Consider the following 19,485-nt stretch of genomic DNA (forward strand, 5'->3'; position numbering starts at 1 on the left):
AAGGATTTTGAAGCTTCATGCTCCATATGCCACTCTTTTCTACACGTGGAAAAACAGGCCTGTGTTCTCTCATGGCAGGCACAACCACGACCGTTTGGTGGTTTTTCAGAAGCAAACAAGAAATGGGGAAAGCTCTCTGTTGGCGTCTAGCATTAAACAGTCCAGTATTGACCAGTAACTGAAACAGAAGAGTTCATAAACTGTTAATTAGTTCTTGTATTTTTGTATTTCCTGCCAGTCCCTCCAATCAGTCAAGTAGAAACTACAGCTCCATGAAACTTGTGTACAACCCTAGAGATAATACTGCAGAAGAACCGGAAAAAAAACGCAAAGAAACAGAAACCAAACCCCAAACCCCATTATCGACCGTCAATGTATAAACTCCCATTGCAAACAGAAGACTAAACAGAAATCAACACAAAGCAAGTGGGAAAGGGGACAGAAAAGAGGAGGAAAAGGCTAATCTCACTGGGGGAGTGCTATGTGTACATTACAGTGGTTTCCTAAAACCCCACAGCTTGGCTACACTAAAAATTCAGCCTGGAAGGATCACAGTTGTGCTTGACGGCGCTAAAACAATGGGCATGACTCTCTGCACTTCTGCAGCCTCCAAGGACAAATACCAACTAGAGATCCTTGCAGTTACTGAAACACCAATACTAAAGCAAAAAGGGTCCACTCTCTTGCTTTGGCTGTAGTAACAGGAGGACAGCAGCACAACTTTGGAAGTGTAGAACGACAGCTAACATAAGAGCAAGACAATAAAGAAATATGCAGAACAAAAGCTTTCATGCATCCTTTTGAAACAAACCTTCACTAATTTTAATTTTGCTGCTCTACTGTTCAACAAGAACTGGCAAGCTTCCCAGTGCTTTATTCCTACTGCACTAAGATCCAGGTTCTGCTTTGAAATACGTACAGAAAGATGTGTATTAAAAAAACAAACCAACCAAAACAAAAGGCCGACACTTTAGACCACGACCTGAGTTAGCTGTAAGAATAAAGCTAATTGTGTCTCCAACACTAGGAGCACCCGAAGCTGCAGTGCTTTTACAGTGAGAGAGAGAGAGGACTTGTAAAGAGAGACGCAAGGCTTCCACCCTCCCTATGGCTACCCACAGCCCCAGTCAGGGACAGTCAGAGCAAGCAAGAAGGGAATGGTTTTGCTTTGTCTTTCATTTACTTTAATTAGTTCTAACTATACTATCTATTTAAAATAATCCTTTCCTCCTTCCACTTGAGGTAGAGTCCGTTTACTGGGAGACTGCTCTCTAAATACTGGAGACCTTGACTGGGCATGGTATCTTCTCTCTGGCGGTGACCTGGACCTAGAACGAAGGTTACGACTCTTGGTTAGAGAGGTGGAGCGGAGGAACTCCTCCTGATTCTTCTGGACAATCTGCTTCTCCATTACAGACATGTAAAGCAGTTACCTGGAAAACGAACGCCTGCGCTCCTGTTTAATCCTTTTATACTCCGTCATTTCCTTAGCAAAATCAGGTGTAAACTCATCAGGTTTGGACTTCCTCTTTTCTTTCTTTCTCCTTCTTTCTTTCTGCACTTCCGTGTAACTGCAGTCCGATACACTATCGAAAGACAAAAATGAAAAACAACGCAACTTCATTGAGCCAAATACTTACTCCTCTTCAAGTCTCTGTTGTTCTCTGTAAAACTCCTCCCTACATAAGGGAGGCCGATAGCATCCTGGCTTGTGTCAGAAATAGGGTGGGCAGCAGGACTAGGGAAGTGATTGTCCCCCTGTACTCGGCACTGGTGAGGCCGCACCTCGAATCCTGTGTTCAGTGTCTGGCCCCTCACTTCAAGAAAGACATTGAGGTGCTGGAGCGCATCCAAAGAAGAGCAACGAAGCTGGTGAAGGGTCTAGAGCACAAGTCCTGTGAGGAGCAGCTGAGGGAACTGGGGTTGTTTAGCCTGGAGAAAAGGAGGCTGAGGGGAGACCTCATTGCTCTCTACAACACCCTGAACGGAGGTTGTAGTGAGATGGGTGTCGGGCTCCTCTCCCAAGTAACAAGTGATAGGACAAGAGGCAATGGCCTCAAGTTGCGCCAGCGGAGGTTTAGATTGGGTATTAGGAAAAGTTTCTTCACCAAAAGGGTGATCAAGCCCTGGAACAGGCTGCCAGGGAAGCGGTTGAGTCACCATCCCTGGAGGTATTTAAAAGACACGTAGACGTGGTGCTTAGGGACATGGTTTAGTAGCGGACTTGGCAGTCTTAGGTTTACGATTCGACTCAACTATCTTAAAGGTCTTTTCCAACCTAATGATTCTATGTTTCTGTGAATCTATGAAGGAGGTGCGTGTGTTGCTGGGACGGTATTTGAATGAGCCGTGGGTACTGCTGTTGGTAGCCAAGCTGATGATGTGTGTGCAGGAGCTGGGGGATATCCTGGAGGGGGGACAGTGTACCCAGCAGATGGAGGCTGACCTGGTGCAAACTGAGGAGGGAACTGTGGTGCTGGTACCCCTGGAGGAAGAGGAAGTGCATGGGGTGGTGGAGGAGACAAGGGAGGTGGAGGCACAGGCACAAAGGCTGGTGTGGACGTTGGTAGTGTTGGGGCCTGAGGCCTTTGGGTACGTTCACTGCATGGGCGTCCTCGATTTGAACTTCTAAAGAAACCCCCAAACACGTGTCACTGTTTGTTACGCCCTGCCCTGATTTTCAAGAGGAAAGCGAAGGAAGCGGGAGCATGGTGGCGAGCACTTCTTGTTGCCAACTTCAGCATTTTTCTCCCTGCTTTCTGTTCATTTGAGACGACACTCATTTCTTGATCCTCAGACTTGCCTTCCACATCCTCCCCCCCAACAGTTCCCTCAGTCTTCTCTCCTTATACTCAGCTTTGCAACTCTGGGTGGAGGCTGCCCCTGCTTAAGAGACTCCCACCTCCCATGTGCCAAGTGCCCACCGCTTCTGTGCCACTCCTTGAGACGCTTCATACTTCACACTGCTGATCTTCAAAGGACTGCACAGATATTAAACTTCTCTCAAACTTCTGGTAACTTCTTCCACATACGCTGCCTATGTTGTTAAAATTCATTACCACTTGTATGCTCTGCAACTCTCTGGGCATACTTATTTCATTAGAAACCAGCTGTTGCGTGAGTTATGTGTTACGGCCTCGTTTAACAGGTTACAAGTAGTAATAGATTGAATTTCTGTGCCATACTTACAGTTCCCAGCCTGGTCTGGCACCGGCTGAGCAAATTGTACTGCATCCCCTTGGATGCCCTTTTGGAGTGGGGAGAGGAAAAAGAAAAAAATCCCATTCAGTTTATCTGAAGATCATTTTTTTTAAAGAAATTCTACAGTTATAGTTACTTACCACTTGTGGATATTGATTGTCCTTGGGGGCCCAGAAGACTTGCAAATGCCGGATGTCTTAGTAGAGGAACCTGACAGCCCGTGTGAATAAATGCAAGGAGTTGGAAAATCAGCTCTACTAAGATACACGAATCACTGCGGATGTTGAAATAAAACTTACCTTCTCTTCCAACACACCGCTGATTGACCCAAGGGAAGCCTTAGAAAGTGCAGCAACAGTCATCAGAGCAGCAGGAGGGCCAACAGTCTTGAGTGGTGCTGGAGGTGGTGGTGGTGGCAGCTGCTGCTGTTGCTGCTGAAGCTGAAGCCTTTTGGTGTAGCCAGTTCCATTTCTGAAGTTGTTCACAGCCTACAGGCAGAAAAACATTTACAAAAAGGCAATATGAAACTTCAGTAGATAGACGAACAAAAGCCTCCACAGAGTAAAATGACTTGTGTACTCCTGGAAATGCTATCAAGCCTCAAATAAATCAACATACAGATCTATGAACACATCACATTAAACACCGATATCAAGGACTGGTAACTCAGAGTATCTGCATTTAAAGTACCTCAGTGTTAACACCGAAATTGAAAGTGAGGCAATCATGTTAAACAAAAGTGTGACCTGAATGTGCCAGATTGTCTCTAAAGAGCTGTAAGCTTCTGGAACAACAGGTAATGTACTTGAAAGGTACATTTAGCCTTATTCAACTTGGCTTTGCTCAAGGAGGTGTAAATTAGTCTTTTCTTCCCTTTCAGCTTTTTACAAATAGACTTTTCTTACAAACAGTTGATGTAAAAGTCATCACCTTACCTTGCGTAGGGCCTTGTTGGCAATTAAAGCATCTGGAGAAACATCAGTCTGATGACACGTTGGGCATGTGTGTTCCTCAGATGCCAGTAATGTTGTTCTAATACCTGTGTATGTTTAGAATCATCCAAACAGTTTTTAGACAAACAGAGGAAATTTTGGGGGTTCTAATCAATTATACAAACACGAATATGGGTAATGGATGAATATGGTCTTGAAGGGAAAGCAAGAAGCTATACGTGTTCAATAGTGTAAAAAAATTTTAGTATGCAGCACATAACGAGACAGTTTTGACATTGCACTATTGCAACATTTGAAGACGTAGAGTAGGCTGTGTCTCGATGTTTCGACTAGTCTTCTTTCCACTATCTAGTACAGTGAGAAGTCACCAACCTCCAGGTTAATGAATAAAACACGTCTCAAAAAACCATGAGTAGGTTTGAGTTCTAAAGGTTTGAACCAGCTCTCCTGTGGAGAAGAATGTGGATTAAATGCCTAACTCTGCGTTTGTTGCAGACCACAGGAAGTCACCAGCGTTGGCTATGCAGTTTTTTAGGAGAGAAAGGCTGTGGACAAACTAAATGCATTTGATATCTAATACTGTCATCACCTGCACAATTATGCGCTCTTCTCGTACTCGTCCCTCTGCATGTAAAGAGGCTTTCACTAGGTACTAAGCTTTCTCTTTTTTTTTTTTCTTCCCCTTTCTACGAGAAGAGTCCTTTCCTGTTCAGGGTATACTTAAGTATTAAATAGAGCTGGTAACAAAGTCATGCCATTATCTCCTCTTTCTGCTTTCAGAAGATCAGCTGTGATGTTTTGAATTAACAAACGTGGGAGTAACACTTACAGTCATCACAATAACTGTTTCCACAGCAGGGAATAACAGCTGCATCACTCATTAACTCTTTACAAAGCAGACATAACAACTCTTCTGGAATAGGGTCATCTGAGGAGGAGGAGGACGGCTCCTCTGGTAAAAAGGGACGCTTCTCCTTCTTTCCTCTGGCATAAGCTTCCCTGGAGGGGGGTGGGGAAGGAAAAAGGAAAAACTTCAACGTGGGTAAAGGAAAACTCTGCCAAGCTTTGGATTTTGTCAAAGGAAGAGAACAGCTGCAGTTCTCCTCCCTCCACATCAGCCTTCTACAACGTAGGCATTTAGTTTAAACTACTTTTCTATAGCCACAACACAATTTTCCTTCTGCAGAACTCTCCCATTCATTGGATCAACTAAGAAATTAGCTCAGACTAGAAAAACAATTGTTTGACAGCTACAAATCAGGTGAGAAGGATCCCACCTCTCCTTTGCCAGAGGGTAAATGTAAATTGCAGGCTCAGGATAAAGTTAGTCTCCGAGGAAGGACATTTTACAAATGGAAGAAGTCTATGTTACAGCTTCTGCAAAAGGAGATCCATGACAGAAAAACAGAGGTGCTACCAAGTGCATTTTAAAGCCGCCACTCTCGTCAGCACACAGGAGTATTTTCTTAGGTTATAGCAACTACTTGATAAAAGTCTGAGGGGGAGGAAATCTCAGTCCAACTGCTAGTTGACAAATGTTGCAAGAAGCCTTTGAAACATAAACCAGAAGCAAAATGAGCTTTCAAAGAGAACGACTCCATTGTAAACACTACTGAAATGTTGTGCAGAAATACAGATTCTTAGCATACCACCAGTTTAACCCAGGTCCAGGGGCGTGAACAGTAGGACCACCCTATTGTAATATTAGAAAGCATCACCGATTTTATGGTTAAGAGACAATGACAATGCTTCCTCCCCCGTAACTACAGAGGCTGGTCAACTTTGTTGCATTGCCCCTCAGACATTCACGCATGGTTTCTCTCGTTCACTTTTTGGTCAGTCCACTTAAGTCCATACTTACGCACTAATAGTTGGTATTGCATATTTCCCAGTGCTTGTCAGCATGGCACCCTTTGTAGTGGGGTCTTTCACCTCCATCATGAAGCTCCTGGGAATTCCTGTGCTCTTTTTAATTCGGGGAACAGGCTCAACATTTTTGTCCTGTTAAGAAAAGAAATGCAGACATAGCTCATCTTAAGACCCACACTTCAAATGACATTGCAATGATTATTTTAAGCAGCAAAAGCCTTCAGGGCTCTCCTTTCACCTAGCGTCAGGCTTGCTCAACTGAAATACATATTTTCCTAAAGGAATATAGCCAGGATGTCCCAAAGGCTTGAGCAGTGTTTTGAACTCACTCGACATGCTTTGGCTTCACTTCAGGTTCCCTAAGGGTGAAATATCCCTTAGCTCATCACCCACTCAGACAAGAGACACAAACCCACTCCTCCTCCAAAGCGCAATTCCGAGCGAGAGCTTCATTCGGTGCTCTGAAGCAGTCACTGGGGAAACTTACATTCACCCTCTCCATACGAAGGCTGAATTCCTACCTCATGCATATACATTCAGTGACTTAGGTCAAATGGCATGAATGCTCAGCCAGAGACTGGTGTAGTTAAAAAAGGCAAATATTCAAGAGATGGCGTCAACAGAAACACCTTGGTTTTCTACGGAATACTAAAAACTGTGAACTGTCATCAGAAAGCGTGAAAACCAGAAAACTTTCCAGTAATAGTGAAATATATAAAAATAAGCATCAAAGTTGACAGAGAAAGGTCTATGGACATATTCAATGTCAATGACCTAGAAAAAAGAAAATGTTTCATTTCTAATTCCAGGTTTCCCTTGAATTTTGAAGGGCTTTGCAACATTGCCATCTAGCCTCTCTATTTCACCCCAAGAGAAACCAGTCTTAATAGCAGTGTTCATGCATTTGTTACCTAACTGCCAAGGGAAACAGATTAAAAACAAACTAACACCAAAAGTCCCCCACAATCTTACCCCGTGTGTTGGGCAGTTCTTTATATAGTGGCCAGGTTTTCCACAACGAAAGCAAGTATATGATGGTGGAGGTGGACCCAAGGGTTTCCTCACGTAACTAAACGTTTTTTTGGGAAAAGAAGAGAAAAGCATGCATGTGTCTCTCTTGTTAAAACCAACATCTCCAGGATTTTTTCCAGAATCTTCAAAGAACAGATTTGACATTATCCACACTTACTTGATGGGATCATACTGGTGGCAAGACTGTATCATCACAGCTTTTACTTTCTCTTCTTCGGGAGCATTGGCTTCAGCCAGATTGGCAGTCTGTTTAACAGGGAATTGTTTGCCACACACATTAGAAATGCGTTTAAGCCCACACAGCCAAAGACAACCCCACTCACCCAGTCCTGTAAAGAGCACAGCGCTAGCTGAGGTTGCATGAAAACAGCTGCTTCTATAAAATACAGCTGTCCTGGAGATGTTCTGGGGAGTCCTTACGCCATTACATGGTGTTTATGTGCCTGTTCACCTCCTTGAAAAGAGCATTCTGGGGCACGCAGAACCTTCGGCTCTGTTTGTACCTCACATAAAGGCTTGTGTCACCAACCCCATTTTCGTCCAAGTGGACTGAAGCTATGCGTAGTAAAAAATACATTATCCAGATTTTTAAGCTCCAGACTGTTTGAAGGAGAAGATATACTACAATTTATGAAACTGTGCAGCATCCAAAGATTGGATCTATAACTGTAATAACTAGAAATGCAGAAATGACCATGCTAGTGTCCACATTCCAGAAACACCTCTAATTTGGCTGTTGCAAACCCCCCTTAAATGTCCATCACTTACAGCCAATTAAATTCTTCTCTGAAAATTGTGTTAGTTTCCAATGCAACATGAACAAAACGTATGAAAAACAGTAAAGAGCTTCTGAAGTGCTGCTTCTTTGTGTCTGGAAGATGAGTAATACCACAACATGACGTTGAGGCTGATAAGGTGCTCCCCTTCTATCTTCCCAAACTGGCAACTCCTCATTACAGGACAGTATCAAAATATACAGACATTTCAAACTGAAAAGAAATACTTTAAATTCTTAAAAATCAAATTAAAGTTTTGTTCACATTACAAGAGTTATCCAGCTATGGATCACAGTATAAAATTTAAAAATGCAAACCAAACACTTTTTTTCTTTAAGCACTTGATGAGAATATAGATATACCTTAATAAGCTGGGCCAGAGAAAGAGGTGCAGAAGAGTCATCAGTCTGTTTGCAAAAAATTAAACAAACGTTCGTGTTAAACACATATTCATATTCAAACACAAAAGCTAAGTGATACAATGTGAAAATGCAAAAAATACACTCCAAACCATTTTTATGGCAAGAAACAAGAAGCACACAAGCAGCTATACAGACAGACATAGTACTAGCTATGGACAGGCAGATGTAGAACATGGCACCATGTTCAGTTGTGCAAACCTTCAACCTACGTGATCCAAAACCCATCATACATTCTCTGTACCACACAAAGTCATTCAGGAAATATTCTAGCGTATTCCATATGAAATACAATGCATTAGTAGGCACAAATACCAATATTCACAGGAGAACTGTGCAAATGAGGGCATTACTCAGTTTTTACTATGCTGAATCAAATGCATTGTATTTACAACATAGACTATCTTTGACTGGAAAATATCTATTAAGGTAATGTGTGGAAAATTAATACAAGGCTACATTGTTTAGAATTAAGAACAGTGTGTAGAAAAAAAGGCTGAGATTGTGTTTTTACGTACTGCTTTTGATGATGCACTCACTGGCTCACTTCGACTTCTAGAAGAAGAAAGAAAGGTGATCAGAACTTAAAATAAGGCACTTGTACCCAACATAAAGCAGTGAAAACAGATTCTAAAACCTGAACATCAAAACATTCTGTTCTGATACTCTAGTGAATGTGGAAATTTATACGTATACATAAACTGTTCCCTCTTGGTACATGCAGTGCAACTAAAGAAAAACCCCACAATCACATTTCTACTTTGTCACAAATTACTCCAAGTCTGACAGATAAAGAACACAACAGTGCAAGAGGAAGTCCTCAGATATTTTGTCTCTGCGAGTAAGTATCAAAAATATGAAGTCTCTACTACAGTTTTGTGCTGTTAAATAATCAACCATGAAAGTACAAAGGTAACTTTAGCCAATCCGAATATCCCTAGCATTACAAGTAGGTGCCGGATAGAGTAATTCAGTTTCCAAGAAAGAATAGGGAGACTCTAGACACTTTGAAGTGCAAGTTTACTGAAATGCAAAAAATCAGCCATCTGACAAAGAAATAACAAAAATGTCAGCAGCATCGTCTTTACAACAGTGTTTCTCTGTGGAAGCCCAAGCACTCTGTTCAGATATCTACCATATTGAGCCATGAAAGTGCCAAAATGTGCTAAATGTGTTACATATGCTATATTGACTAAAAATAGGCACCGAAATCACCTGAAAGCAGTTCCTAGGATTTGGGGGGAAAAAAAAGGTCTTAATTGCCCAAATCTGCTTTAAGATAATCTTGAAAACGCTACAATATCGTAGGAAATAATTATTCCATTTGAAAACTTGCTGAGATTCCACGTACTCATTGATCTGTGTCTGCATGCTACTCATCACCAATCAGACATGCAACCATTGATAGTGTTAACAAACTATCATCCAAAGGGTTACATCACTTTTGTAACATTTGATGTTACAAAGTTACATCATCCAAAGTGTCCCATGAGCAGAGGCAATTCAAAGGCTGCTGTGGAATTGATGTGCAAACAGAAAGGCTCATGCTTCCTGCCACTGCCAGAACACCACCAGGCTCGCAACTACAGCCACCTGCCTCCTGAAGGTGAGCAAGTACAAGGAGATACCTTAGATCACCACACAATGGCTTCTTCATCCATGTACCTTGAAGGACATACTACAAAGCGAGAAACGCGTTTTTGAAGGCCTCTCCACCATTACAGCATACATCCATCATGCCCAAACATTCACCACTCCTCCAGCTGGTTCTGCAGTGTTTCCAGCTGAAGGAACAGAAAGCCAATCTGCCTGCTTCATTTCCAACGCTGGAACAGCAGTGCCATTCTTTCCTTATCCCCACAGACAGGGATTTATTTGGTCTTTGATGCTAGCAGCATCTCTCCTCTCCTTTCAGGGCAGCAGTACCATACTAGGAGAGGGGACCACCCAACCGGAAACGGAGGATGCATTGACAGGACAGCACTAAGCAGACGTACCTAAATTAACCCCCAAAACAAGGCCATGTTTATAAGCTCAAGGCTGTGGTGTCCAGCATTACTAGGGAGTGCCTGAAAGCACTGCAACGACTACTGCAGTAAGATGCCCAAAGTTTACATGCAGAGCCACATAAATTCAGGGTTTTTGCCTGCAAATGCTTCATGGGTACCAGGACGCTGCTGTACTGTTTGTTCAAGGCACACTGTAACTCATCAGTCTACTTTCTTTACTGAGAAGCAACATCAGAAAGACATGGCAAAACCACAAGCTAATAATATCTACTCATTGTGGTGGAGAGGCATATCTTGAAGAAGGCTGGAAAACATGACCATTCAAACAATGCTACTGCAGCTGATAGAGAACTGGACTGTAGGAATACAGAAATGACAGCAATAATCCTCGAGTCAGGATGGCATTTGAATAGCTGTAATTTTAATCAATACACCTGATTCTCTGTCCTCCAAACAGCTTAGGAACACAGAATTAAATCCTGGAGCACGCATATCAGCTTAGGGTAAAAACCGACCTGGAAAGAGAACTCGTAACCTTTGGTAACGTGCTAAACTGCTTACTGAGGATCAAGTTTGGAAAGGATTAACTACTCCTTCATCGTACTCGCACAAAAGGCAACATGCTTTAGGATAGTGTTCTTCTTCTCTTGCCGGACACGGACATTGTCTTTAGGAAACTAAAAGGAATCACTTAGGAATGCAACTTCTTGTTTGCATGGTTCCCCAGCTGGCAACCCTTGGTCTTTCCTCAATAGCTAGTATGCACAAAACCCAGATTTGGGGCGTAAGAATACCTGCCATATCCCTCCCCCAAATGCAAGAAATAGTCAAGCCCTGAGAATCAGACTCTTCTGAGATGGGAACAAATTCTCAGTTTACACTACAATGCCTATCTGTCTGTACTATAAAAGCACTGAAAGCAAACACATATGATGAGGAATCTCTCCATGTGGAGGAAACAGGATCTATAGCTTGGGTCTCAGAAAAATCAACCCCAAGAACAAACCCAAAAACTCCTCTTCAAAGTTACCATTGTTGGAGTTTGAACCCCATGCCCCAGCAGGCCTAAAAATGTAACTCTCCTTTGGGACAGGTACAGTAAAATCTACCCCATGACAACAAAAATTAACGGCAGCTTTAACGAGAAAGATACAGTCTGAATGCCTCTGTAAAGTAATACCCATCCAAAAAGTTCACACACTGGAACCCCTAACAAAGAATACCGTGCTTTATGGATACTCACATGACATATGTTTTGCTGGTAGCTTTAACTCCTCCTGCAGGGATTCTTCTAACAATTACCGATGAGTTCCTAGGAATCAGGGCATTATCATCTGTGTATTCTGAAAACAACACAAACACAGAAAAACACATGAGTCAGTTCGTAAGAGTGTATATTAATATGTCATTACATAGCAATTCACAGAATCCCTTTCAGATTAAAAAGCAAAATGGTCTAGGTAACATCACGCCTTTATCGTCTCAACACACTAACAGGACATTTCAAGAAATCTTCAGGTCTGAGAATCAAACACAAGCAGCAACATCTTTTCCATGTTGTTAAAATAGTTTGAACGCCAACAGCAAAAGGGCCTCAAAGGTCACTAAAGGAGAGTCTGCTAATGCATGAGGTTCTTTCCTGACCTAGCTTAAGTTGCTTTTGCTGCTGTTAGGCTACAAAACCAAGAGATCTCTGGAGAAAAACAAACCACAGCAAAGTCTCACCTGCATAAACCACATTCCAAATTCTGACTAGCTTGCCCTGCAACAACACAGGCACTTAGCTAAAGCATGGAAACTGCGCCATTGCTTTCATAGCTGTTCACTAAAAACTATTCACCCATGCTGCTGGTGCTCAATACTGACAGAACACAGAAGACAGCCTGCCATCCCTGTCTATTCCTTGGAGCTAAATCCACACTGTTGGATCATAGACGATTCAGAGAGAGGCAATCACAGAGATTTGGGGGTTTTTTTTGAGCTTGCTTTCACAAGTAGGGCAGAATTGTCTCCAGCTAAAGTGATATCTCCTCTCTTAAGCTAATCATCTAGTTTGAATCAGCCCAAGGGACATGGATTCTTTGATTGACTTTTTGCAGAGCAGAGACTCTCAAACAAAATTACTTATGAAGACAGCCTTGAAAAGCCTTTCGAAAAGAGCGTGTGCCTGAAGCTATCCATGCTTTGCCCTGGCTTACACCATGTTAGTCTTCTGAAGAGGAGGAAAGCCTTCTGACCCCTTACAGAAGGCCCAAACAAGAAAACCAACTCCCTGAGACACTTGGACTGAGTCAGCTTAAAACGCAGAGATCTTTCCATGAGAATGGTCTGTATGTCGTACTTACACGAGCTGGCTGTGACTAAGTATTTTAAAGCACTATCAGCAGCCATTCCCTGTAATCTGCCTACAGCTGTACATACTACAAGCCCTTAACTTGCAAACTGAATCGGAACGATGGTCTGAAAACCAAAGGTGCTGCTGTATCTCCAGTCAAGCTCTCTCAGGGCAGTTTTGCTCAGTCATGACAGGCAAAATAGGAATATTTTACAATTTAAACTCCCTTTTTCAGTATATTATTCCTACGGGCAGGAACCTCTCTTAGACCAAAACATACCTACCAGAAGACATTATTTCAACCATGAAATGAACGTTTTATTTCTACTTCCAAATGACAGAATGCTTCTTCACAAAACTGAGAAATCATTTCACTGAAACTAATTCCTGATCTTTCCCTCTAAGAAAACGAACAGCAAGCTTCCTCTGGACTTCAGAGCTTGCTTTTGGAGCTTGCTGTTGGAGTTTCAAACTGTAGGAGAAAGGACTCTTAATGATGAAAACAGAAGCTTTTACAGAAGTCATATCCTGAAACCAACCCCTAGAGCTCTTCTCAAATGGAAAACCTAACCATCACACAGCCACCTGTCAAGAAAGGCCTGCACTGGGACTTGGTGATGGAGGAGGAGCTCAAACAGTACTGAGGCCCAGACAAACAACTGGGAGATCATGCCAGCTGCAGTCCTAGAAGCCCAAAGCAGCTGTTTCTACCTGCTGAAGAGAGTCATGCAGGCTGTTCTCTGTGGCCCCGATCACAAACCACTGGATTAAGACCAGAGTCCCATTGTGGTTTGGGGTTCTTTTCTTTCTTTTTGTATTTTGCCTGAGAAGCAGAAGAGCACATTCTCCAAGTGTTTTGTGTCAGAATGTTACAGGGCAGGAAAGAGTACTCAAAACCCTGAGTTCTGGAGTTTGCAGTTCTTCCACAATATTGTGAGAACATCTCTTCTAAAAGACAGGTCAAGAAATTCAGGTCAAATTCAAAGGAGGCAAGTTGAAAGGCATCATTCTTGAGCATAGGCCTTTGGAAGGGAATTCTGCCTTTATAGAACGTGCCTCTATAGCAAGCACGGAAGAGGACGAACACACCCCCCTGCCCTTTAAAATAAGTCCTAACCATCCATTTTGCCTTCCCAGCATCTTCAAAGGAGTCCATCATATCATTTATTTTCCACTGATATTTACAGTCCTGTTTACTTTTCGCTTATATTAGCATTGCTGCTACTACTAGATTTCCAGTATGAAAAGTAACAGTTCCTGAACTGCAAAAGGTTAGATTATTCAGAAAAATCTGAACAAGTAGGCCATCTTCACTCAAGGTTCACTTTGTTCTTTCCAAGATTATTGCAACATTCAGTCAGGACTCCTGCACAGACAAAGTTATAAAAAACCAATACTTTATGTCCGCATGTAAGAATTCCAAAGATCCCATTTAGGCAGAATATCTGGGTCGAGTTTTTCGCTTTCTCTTCTGAACGTGAGTTGAAGCATCTACATCTGATTAATAAAAACTGAAACTCACGGCTATGCATAGCAACCAAAAATTTGGCATACATATATCTGACACTGAAATGTATTCTCTAGCTTTGCTCTGAAAACCACTGCGGGATTTTTGCATTTTCACATGGAAAACAGCCTTACAAAAGCTTCAATAAGCATCTGTGTCACTCATATACCAAGTTTAAAATTTTATCCTCATTTTACAAAGGTCAAGGTGCAACACAACCTACCTAGAGGAGGATCTTGTCACTGTTAAACAAGAGTGATGCTCTTTAAGGTATGAAAGATACTCCTCCTTTGACTTCACCTGTAGGCAACACCACATTTAACAGAACCTAGCCAAGCAGATGCTTTTTCTTCTCTGCATTCTGATCAGGTATCAAAACAAAGCCACACAGTTTGCAAAACTGGTAGTATGTATATTAGAGTAACACTTTATGGGGTAACATATTTAGGAGCATAAATTGTTCCTCTACAACTTTGCTTTCTGTTCCTCACCTGCTATAACAGAATTCAGGTGTTAGGCCTATTTCAAAACATTTTTTCTTCGGGTGATAATAATCGGGCTCCATCACAGTTTATTACCATCCAGCATGCTACTTTTAAGGCTCTGTTTCACACAGACCCAACTGTTACAGGAGTGACGGCAGCCAGGTGGCCATTCAGCCTGCTAGCACTTGTGAAGCTGAAAGTACATTGGCAACTGCAGACAAAATTCACAGACCGTTCTGCAGCAAAGCCCTTAAAGCCAATTAGACATTTTTCAAAACCTCTTGACAACTGTATTCAATACTACGTGAAGAATTCAAGACTGCTGAAATGTGTCTCTACCTGCGCATGTCATGCAATCCAATGGCATCCCTAAGACCCCTAACATTGTGCTCTTAATCCTCTTCACGGACATTCTCCTGAAAATAGTTTCAATATCTGCAGATAAACAGCGAGCTTTAGGTCCAACCACTTTAAAGGGGAGGGCTGAAGTTACAGTTACTGCAGCGTACATATTGTCCGGTTTAAGTTTCAATACATCAAACAGGAAGAGAACAAAAACCACTAGTACACATTGGAAAGAAAAGACTCTTGTTACAGTGCCACAGAACCACAGGGGGGAAAAAAAGAAAAAAAAAAGAAATCTCATGTTTAAGGAATGGAAACACTTTACAAGTCTTTCTTTCTGAAAAGTCACATCCCAACGTCTTTCATCACTTTCAAACTTATCACGATGGCAGGTTACCAAACTGAAACATCATACTAAGTAATACGAAACCATTATCATCTCTGAGAATCAAGCACCATTTATTCGATTTAAAATAATTTGTGACTTCTCTAAGAACGTTTCTTACATAAGTGTAATTTAGATACAGAGAATACTCATGTGCAAGATGGCTTTAAAGGGTCTGCATAGATTATAACTCCCAGATACACTTTACCAGAAACATGTTGCTAGTGAGCAGTTTCTGCAACAGCCACAAAAGCGGTTTTCCAGTGCAGTGGAGTCAAACAAGTTGAAGACAAAATTAAGTCACCAAACCCATTTTTTTCTTCAAATTGGCCATCTGTTCTATTTTGATCACTTACAGCTTTCTCTGCCAGATCTCAAAGAAATCTGACAACTTTGGTAGCATAAGATATCCTCCCACACTTCCTTATCATTTTACCTAGAAGAATTCCAGGAAACCAAAACTTTTTTAAGCACTAGACGTCGCACATCAACCACGTATTCTTCTACGCCTACCTCTGCCTCTAAAACACAGACCTGAAGGCAGCTGTCAGAACATCAACTACAGAAGAACAGCTCTGTGAGGCCCCCAACACAAGTCACAGCTACCGATCATGGCCAAATCACATTATCGCCTCCCACACCACTTAATCCCCGGCACCGCTTGCCCTCCCACTCTGCTCGCCCGCTGGCAGGATGGGCCCCAGACTGACTCACGCTACGTGGGGACAAGCCACAAAGAGCAGAATGCAGCTCCTGCAGGCCAGGGCTGCTGCGGTGCGGTCTGCGATGCTGCCAGGCAGTTGGACCCCGAGGGCCCCCGCCCGCTGCCCCCACGCACCTTCTTTGGTCTGGGCATTGGTGATCTGCAGGGCGCAGTTGGCCGCCTTCAGCTTCTCGCGGCTTATGATCTGACGCTTGAGGTCATACAGGGAGATGTGGAGGCCGTTGAAGGTGACCGTATCATAGTTCAGCTTCGAGGAGAACTTGTAGTGGACGCACGACATGGTTGGGGCCAGGTGGTGCCTGCTCCACAATGGCGTCTACCGTGGCAGAAGATGCCACGGTCTCTGCGCCAGGTTACGGCTCGCAGCGGCACGGGGAAGGGCCCACCGACGAGGCCAGGGCAAGCAGCACAGGCTGAGGTGGAGTGGGCCGAAGCACTCAAAGGCAACGGCGCTCGGCCTCCGCTCCCTCTCTCGCACGCAGCGCTCCCAGGTCTGACTGCTCGCTATGGCGACTCAGGCGCCCCTGCCTCAGCGTTCCGCCCAGGGGTTTCCTGGCCAACAACCAAACGTCCTGCCTCGAGCGGGTCACAGCGCACGCACAATGGCATACTGCACCCAGGTGCTGGCGGAATGATCGCCATGGGGACGGAGGCTGTTTGCCCCAAACAAACCCCACACTGACCAAGTGCCACGGCAGGTACAGCACCAGGCTCCCGCTCCTCCTGGTGCTCCTGCCCTCCAGGTAACCCCCCAGCCACTCTGCCTGCCAAAATCTCACCCCATCACCCCTCTTCGCTTCCCCCAACACAGAGCTTCCCTCTCCAGCTGCCGATGGCAATGGAGGTGCCTGGCGTGAGCTTCACCGTTCCGGCCATGCCTGCACAAGTCACTGCGTGCGTGCTGCCCTCTGTTCCAGGGCTGACGGTGTCCTCTGAGCCTGCCCAGCTCCACCCCATCACCTACCAGCTGGGGCAGGCCAGTGTCTGGCAGGGGGTGCCAGGGCCCCTGGGGGCCCCGGGGCAGCTGCTGCAGCTCCCCTGCGGGGTGCAGCTCCCCCACCTGCTTGCTCCCTGTCCCCCTGCCTATGGCTTGGGACAGCAGGTGGTGACGAGGACGCTGGTGCCCCACCAGCCAATGGGGCTGGGGCCATGGGCCATGGTCCAGGGGGAGCCCCTGTACTCAATGGGCTCCTGCCCACTGCACGTCCCTGCCAACCCCGGCCCCCCGCCACCCTGCTGCCCCCCGGCTCAGCATTGGGTGCAGGGCCCCCCTGTGCTCCACACACTGCCCGGCAGCGCCCAGAACCCGTCAGAGGCCTCCAACAAGGACGGGGTGGCCATCGAGGACAGCATCCCTGCCGCCAGCCCCCACCAGACCACCCTGGCTCCGCTCACCGGCAGAACCACAACAAAGCCCACAGGTGAGTTTTGGGGGGTACCAGAGCCCGCAGGTGGACGGCCAAGCTGAGGACAGCTTGCACTGCCCTTGGGTTGGGTTGGCTTTGTTTGCTTTTTCAGCAGCGTTCACCTACCCAGCGGCCCCAGGGGAGCCCGCGGACCTGCCCAAACAGGGGCCTGCCACCTTCACCGAGGCCTTTGCTGAGCAGGCAGAGGACACTACCGTCAACCATATGCTCGCCTGGCTCAACACCACGGACGGCGAGGACACGGTCCCTGATGTCCCCGACAGTCCCAGCTTGACTGCCTTCCTCCACGAGCTTCCCGACCTCTCTGAGTATGTGGCAGAGGGTGGCAGCACCAAGGAGCGAGCAGCAGTGGCGGGGCTGGGGAACAGTGAGAACACTGTCCCCGATGAGCCTGACATGACTGCCTTCCTCAATGAGCTCCCCGACTTCTCTGAGTACGTGGCAATGTGTGACTGCCCCAAGGAGTGAGTGGTGGCGGTGGGGCTGGGGGACGGCGAGGACGCCATCCCTGATGTCCTTGATTTCCCCAACAGCCTCACCAGCACTGCTTTCCTCAATGAGCTCCACGTCTCAGAGTATGTGGCAGAAGGCATCTGCCCCCAGGACCCAGCAGTCGTGGAGCGGCTAAGGGACAGTGAGGACACCAACTTGACCACCAAAGTCCTTGATGAGGTCCCCGACACGTCCTGGTATGTGGTGGAGGGTGGCTGCCTCAAGCACCGAGTGCTGGGGCTGGGGCTGGGGGAGGGCAAAGACACCATCCCCAATGTCCCTGATGTCCCCAACTTGACCACCTCCCTCAACAAGCTCCCCCACCTCTTGGATTCAGGGCAGAGGGCAGCTGCAACAAGGAGCAAGTGGCGGCGGTGATGCTGGTGGACGGCAAAAACACCTTCCCTGATGTCCCCGACAGCCTTGCCAGCACCACCTCCTTCAACGAAGGCCCTGACTTCTTGGAGGGCGACTGCAGGGAGGAGGGCGACTGCTCCGAGGACCACCTGGCAGCAGCGATGCTGGGGGACACCGACCCCTTCTGGGGGGTGGCGGCCTCCCCCTTGCAGGACCCCAGGGGGAAGCAGGGCGGGCTGGCGGCAGACCTCCCCACCTGGCTGCCACTGAGCCCCTTGGGGACTTCCAAGGAGAGCTCTCCAGAGAGTTCTCCAGAGAGGTCAGAGAAGTCTCCAGAGGACAGTCCTGTGGAGACTTCCCGGAAGGATCCCCTGAAGAGTTCTCCAGAGAGTCCCCTGCTGAGCTCCCTGCAGATCCCGCTGCTGAGTCCCCTGGCCAGTCCCCCGGCTGCCCTGCAGCATCATTTGCCCCGCCTGGCCCAACTGGTGGAGGAGGCCCTGCAGAGGCAGCCCCGCGTGGTTTTGACCCGCTTGCCACTGCCGCCGGGTGTTGTTTCCTACTGGGTGGTGCCCAGATCAGGAGAGACGGGCGGCAAGAAGACCAAGCGCCCCACGCCAGCCAGCACCCCCAAGATGCAAGAGACCTCCCCGCGGGACAACATCCCACCAAAGAAAAAGAAGATGATGGTGGTTCGCCAGCTGGCCAAACACTGAAAAGCGCTCTGGGATGGGAAGCTGGACGGGGACAGCATGGTGACAGGTGGCAGCAGACAGGAAGCAGCAAGCGGAGAGCATCCGACAGCAACAACGTGCATGTTCGCTAGAACAGGTGACACAGCACTGCAGGACGCTAGCACGGCCAGCGTCATGTCCGGTCAGTCCCCGTGGCTCCCGGCAGCACAGGGCCGCATGTTGCTGCAGTGCCCTGGGGCAGACCCAGGAAGGCCCCGGGCTGGGAGGAAGCTGCGGAGCGGTGGGGGCAGGGGCAAGGCAGGGCAGATGCACTCAATGCTCCGGTATGGGGGAGCCCCCTCTGCCCACCATGATGGCGCCGGCCCGGGGCCCACCAAGAGCTACTTCCACTTCCGATGCCTTAAATCCGCACCATCGTCGGCCCCGCTCCCGGAGAGGAGGCCATGCCCCCTGCCCGGCAGGAGCGAGCAGCCCTGC

The 19,485-nt window shown here is 46.2% G+C and overlaps 2 protein-coding genes across 2 annotated transcripts in view; one reads left to right on the forward strand and one right to left on the reverse strand.

The window, feature by feature from the left end:
• LOC140645735 (E3 ubiquitin-protein ligase RBBP6-like) overlaps positions 1-2,632 on the forward strand; it is a 63,932-nt gene extending 61,300 nt beyond the window's left edge. Inside the window, 1 exon segment of the mRNA XM_072849201.1 lies at positions 2,370-2,632. Within this exon segment, the coding sequence (XP_072705302.1) occupies positions 2,370-2,632 (263 nt within the window).
• A 3,379-nt stretch (positions 2,633-6,011) lies between these two features.
• LOC140645736 (E3 ubiquitin-protein ligase RBBP6-like) lies at positions 6,012-16,320 on the reverse strand. The gene is made up of 5 exons (XM_072849202.1): positions 16,155-16,320; positions 11,503-11,602; positions 8,769-8,805; positions 8,173-8,238; positions 6,012-6,155 (listed from the first exon to the last, which is right to left on the reverse strand). Exons 1-5 carry the CDS (start codon positions 16,318-16,320, stop codon positions 6,012-6,014), a joined length of 513 nt encoding a protein of 170 aa, XP_072705303.1.
• Positions 16,321-19,485: the final 3,165 nt, after the last annotated feature.

The sequence above is a fragment of the Ciconia boyciana genome, unplaced genomic scaffold (assembly GCF_034638445.1).
Source record: "Ciconia boyciana unplaced genomic scaffold, ASM3463844v1 HiC_scaffold_37, whole genome shotgun sequence".
Classification (NCBI taxonomy): Eukaryota; Metazoa; Chordata; class Aves; order Ciconiiformes; family Ciconiidae; genus Ciconia; species Ciconia boyciana.

Bases quoted from the DNA above. Each gene is read 5' to 3' on its own strand.
- LOC140645736 (XM_072849202.1), bottom strand. From the start codon at position 16,320: ATGTCGTGCGTCCACTACAAGTTCTCCTCGAAGCTGAACTATGATACG. The intron at 8,806-11,502 runs GTGAGTATCCAT...TTCTTCTTCTAG, and splicing joins ACCAGCAAAACATATGTCAT to AAGTCGAAGTGAGCCAGTGA. The intron at 6,156-8,172 runs GTGCTTAAAGAA...TTTTCTTAACAG, and splicing joins TATATCTATATTCTCATCAA to GACAAAAATGTTGAGCCTGT.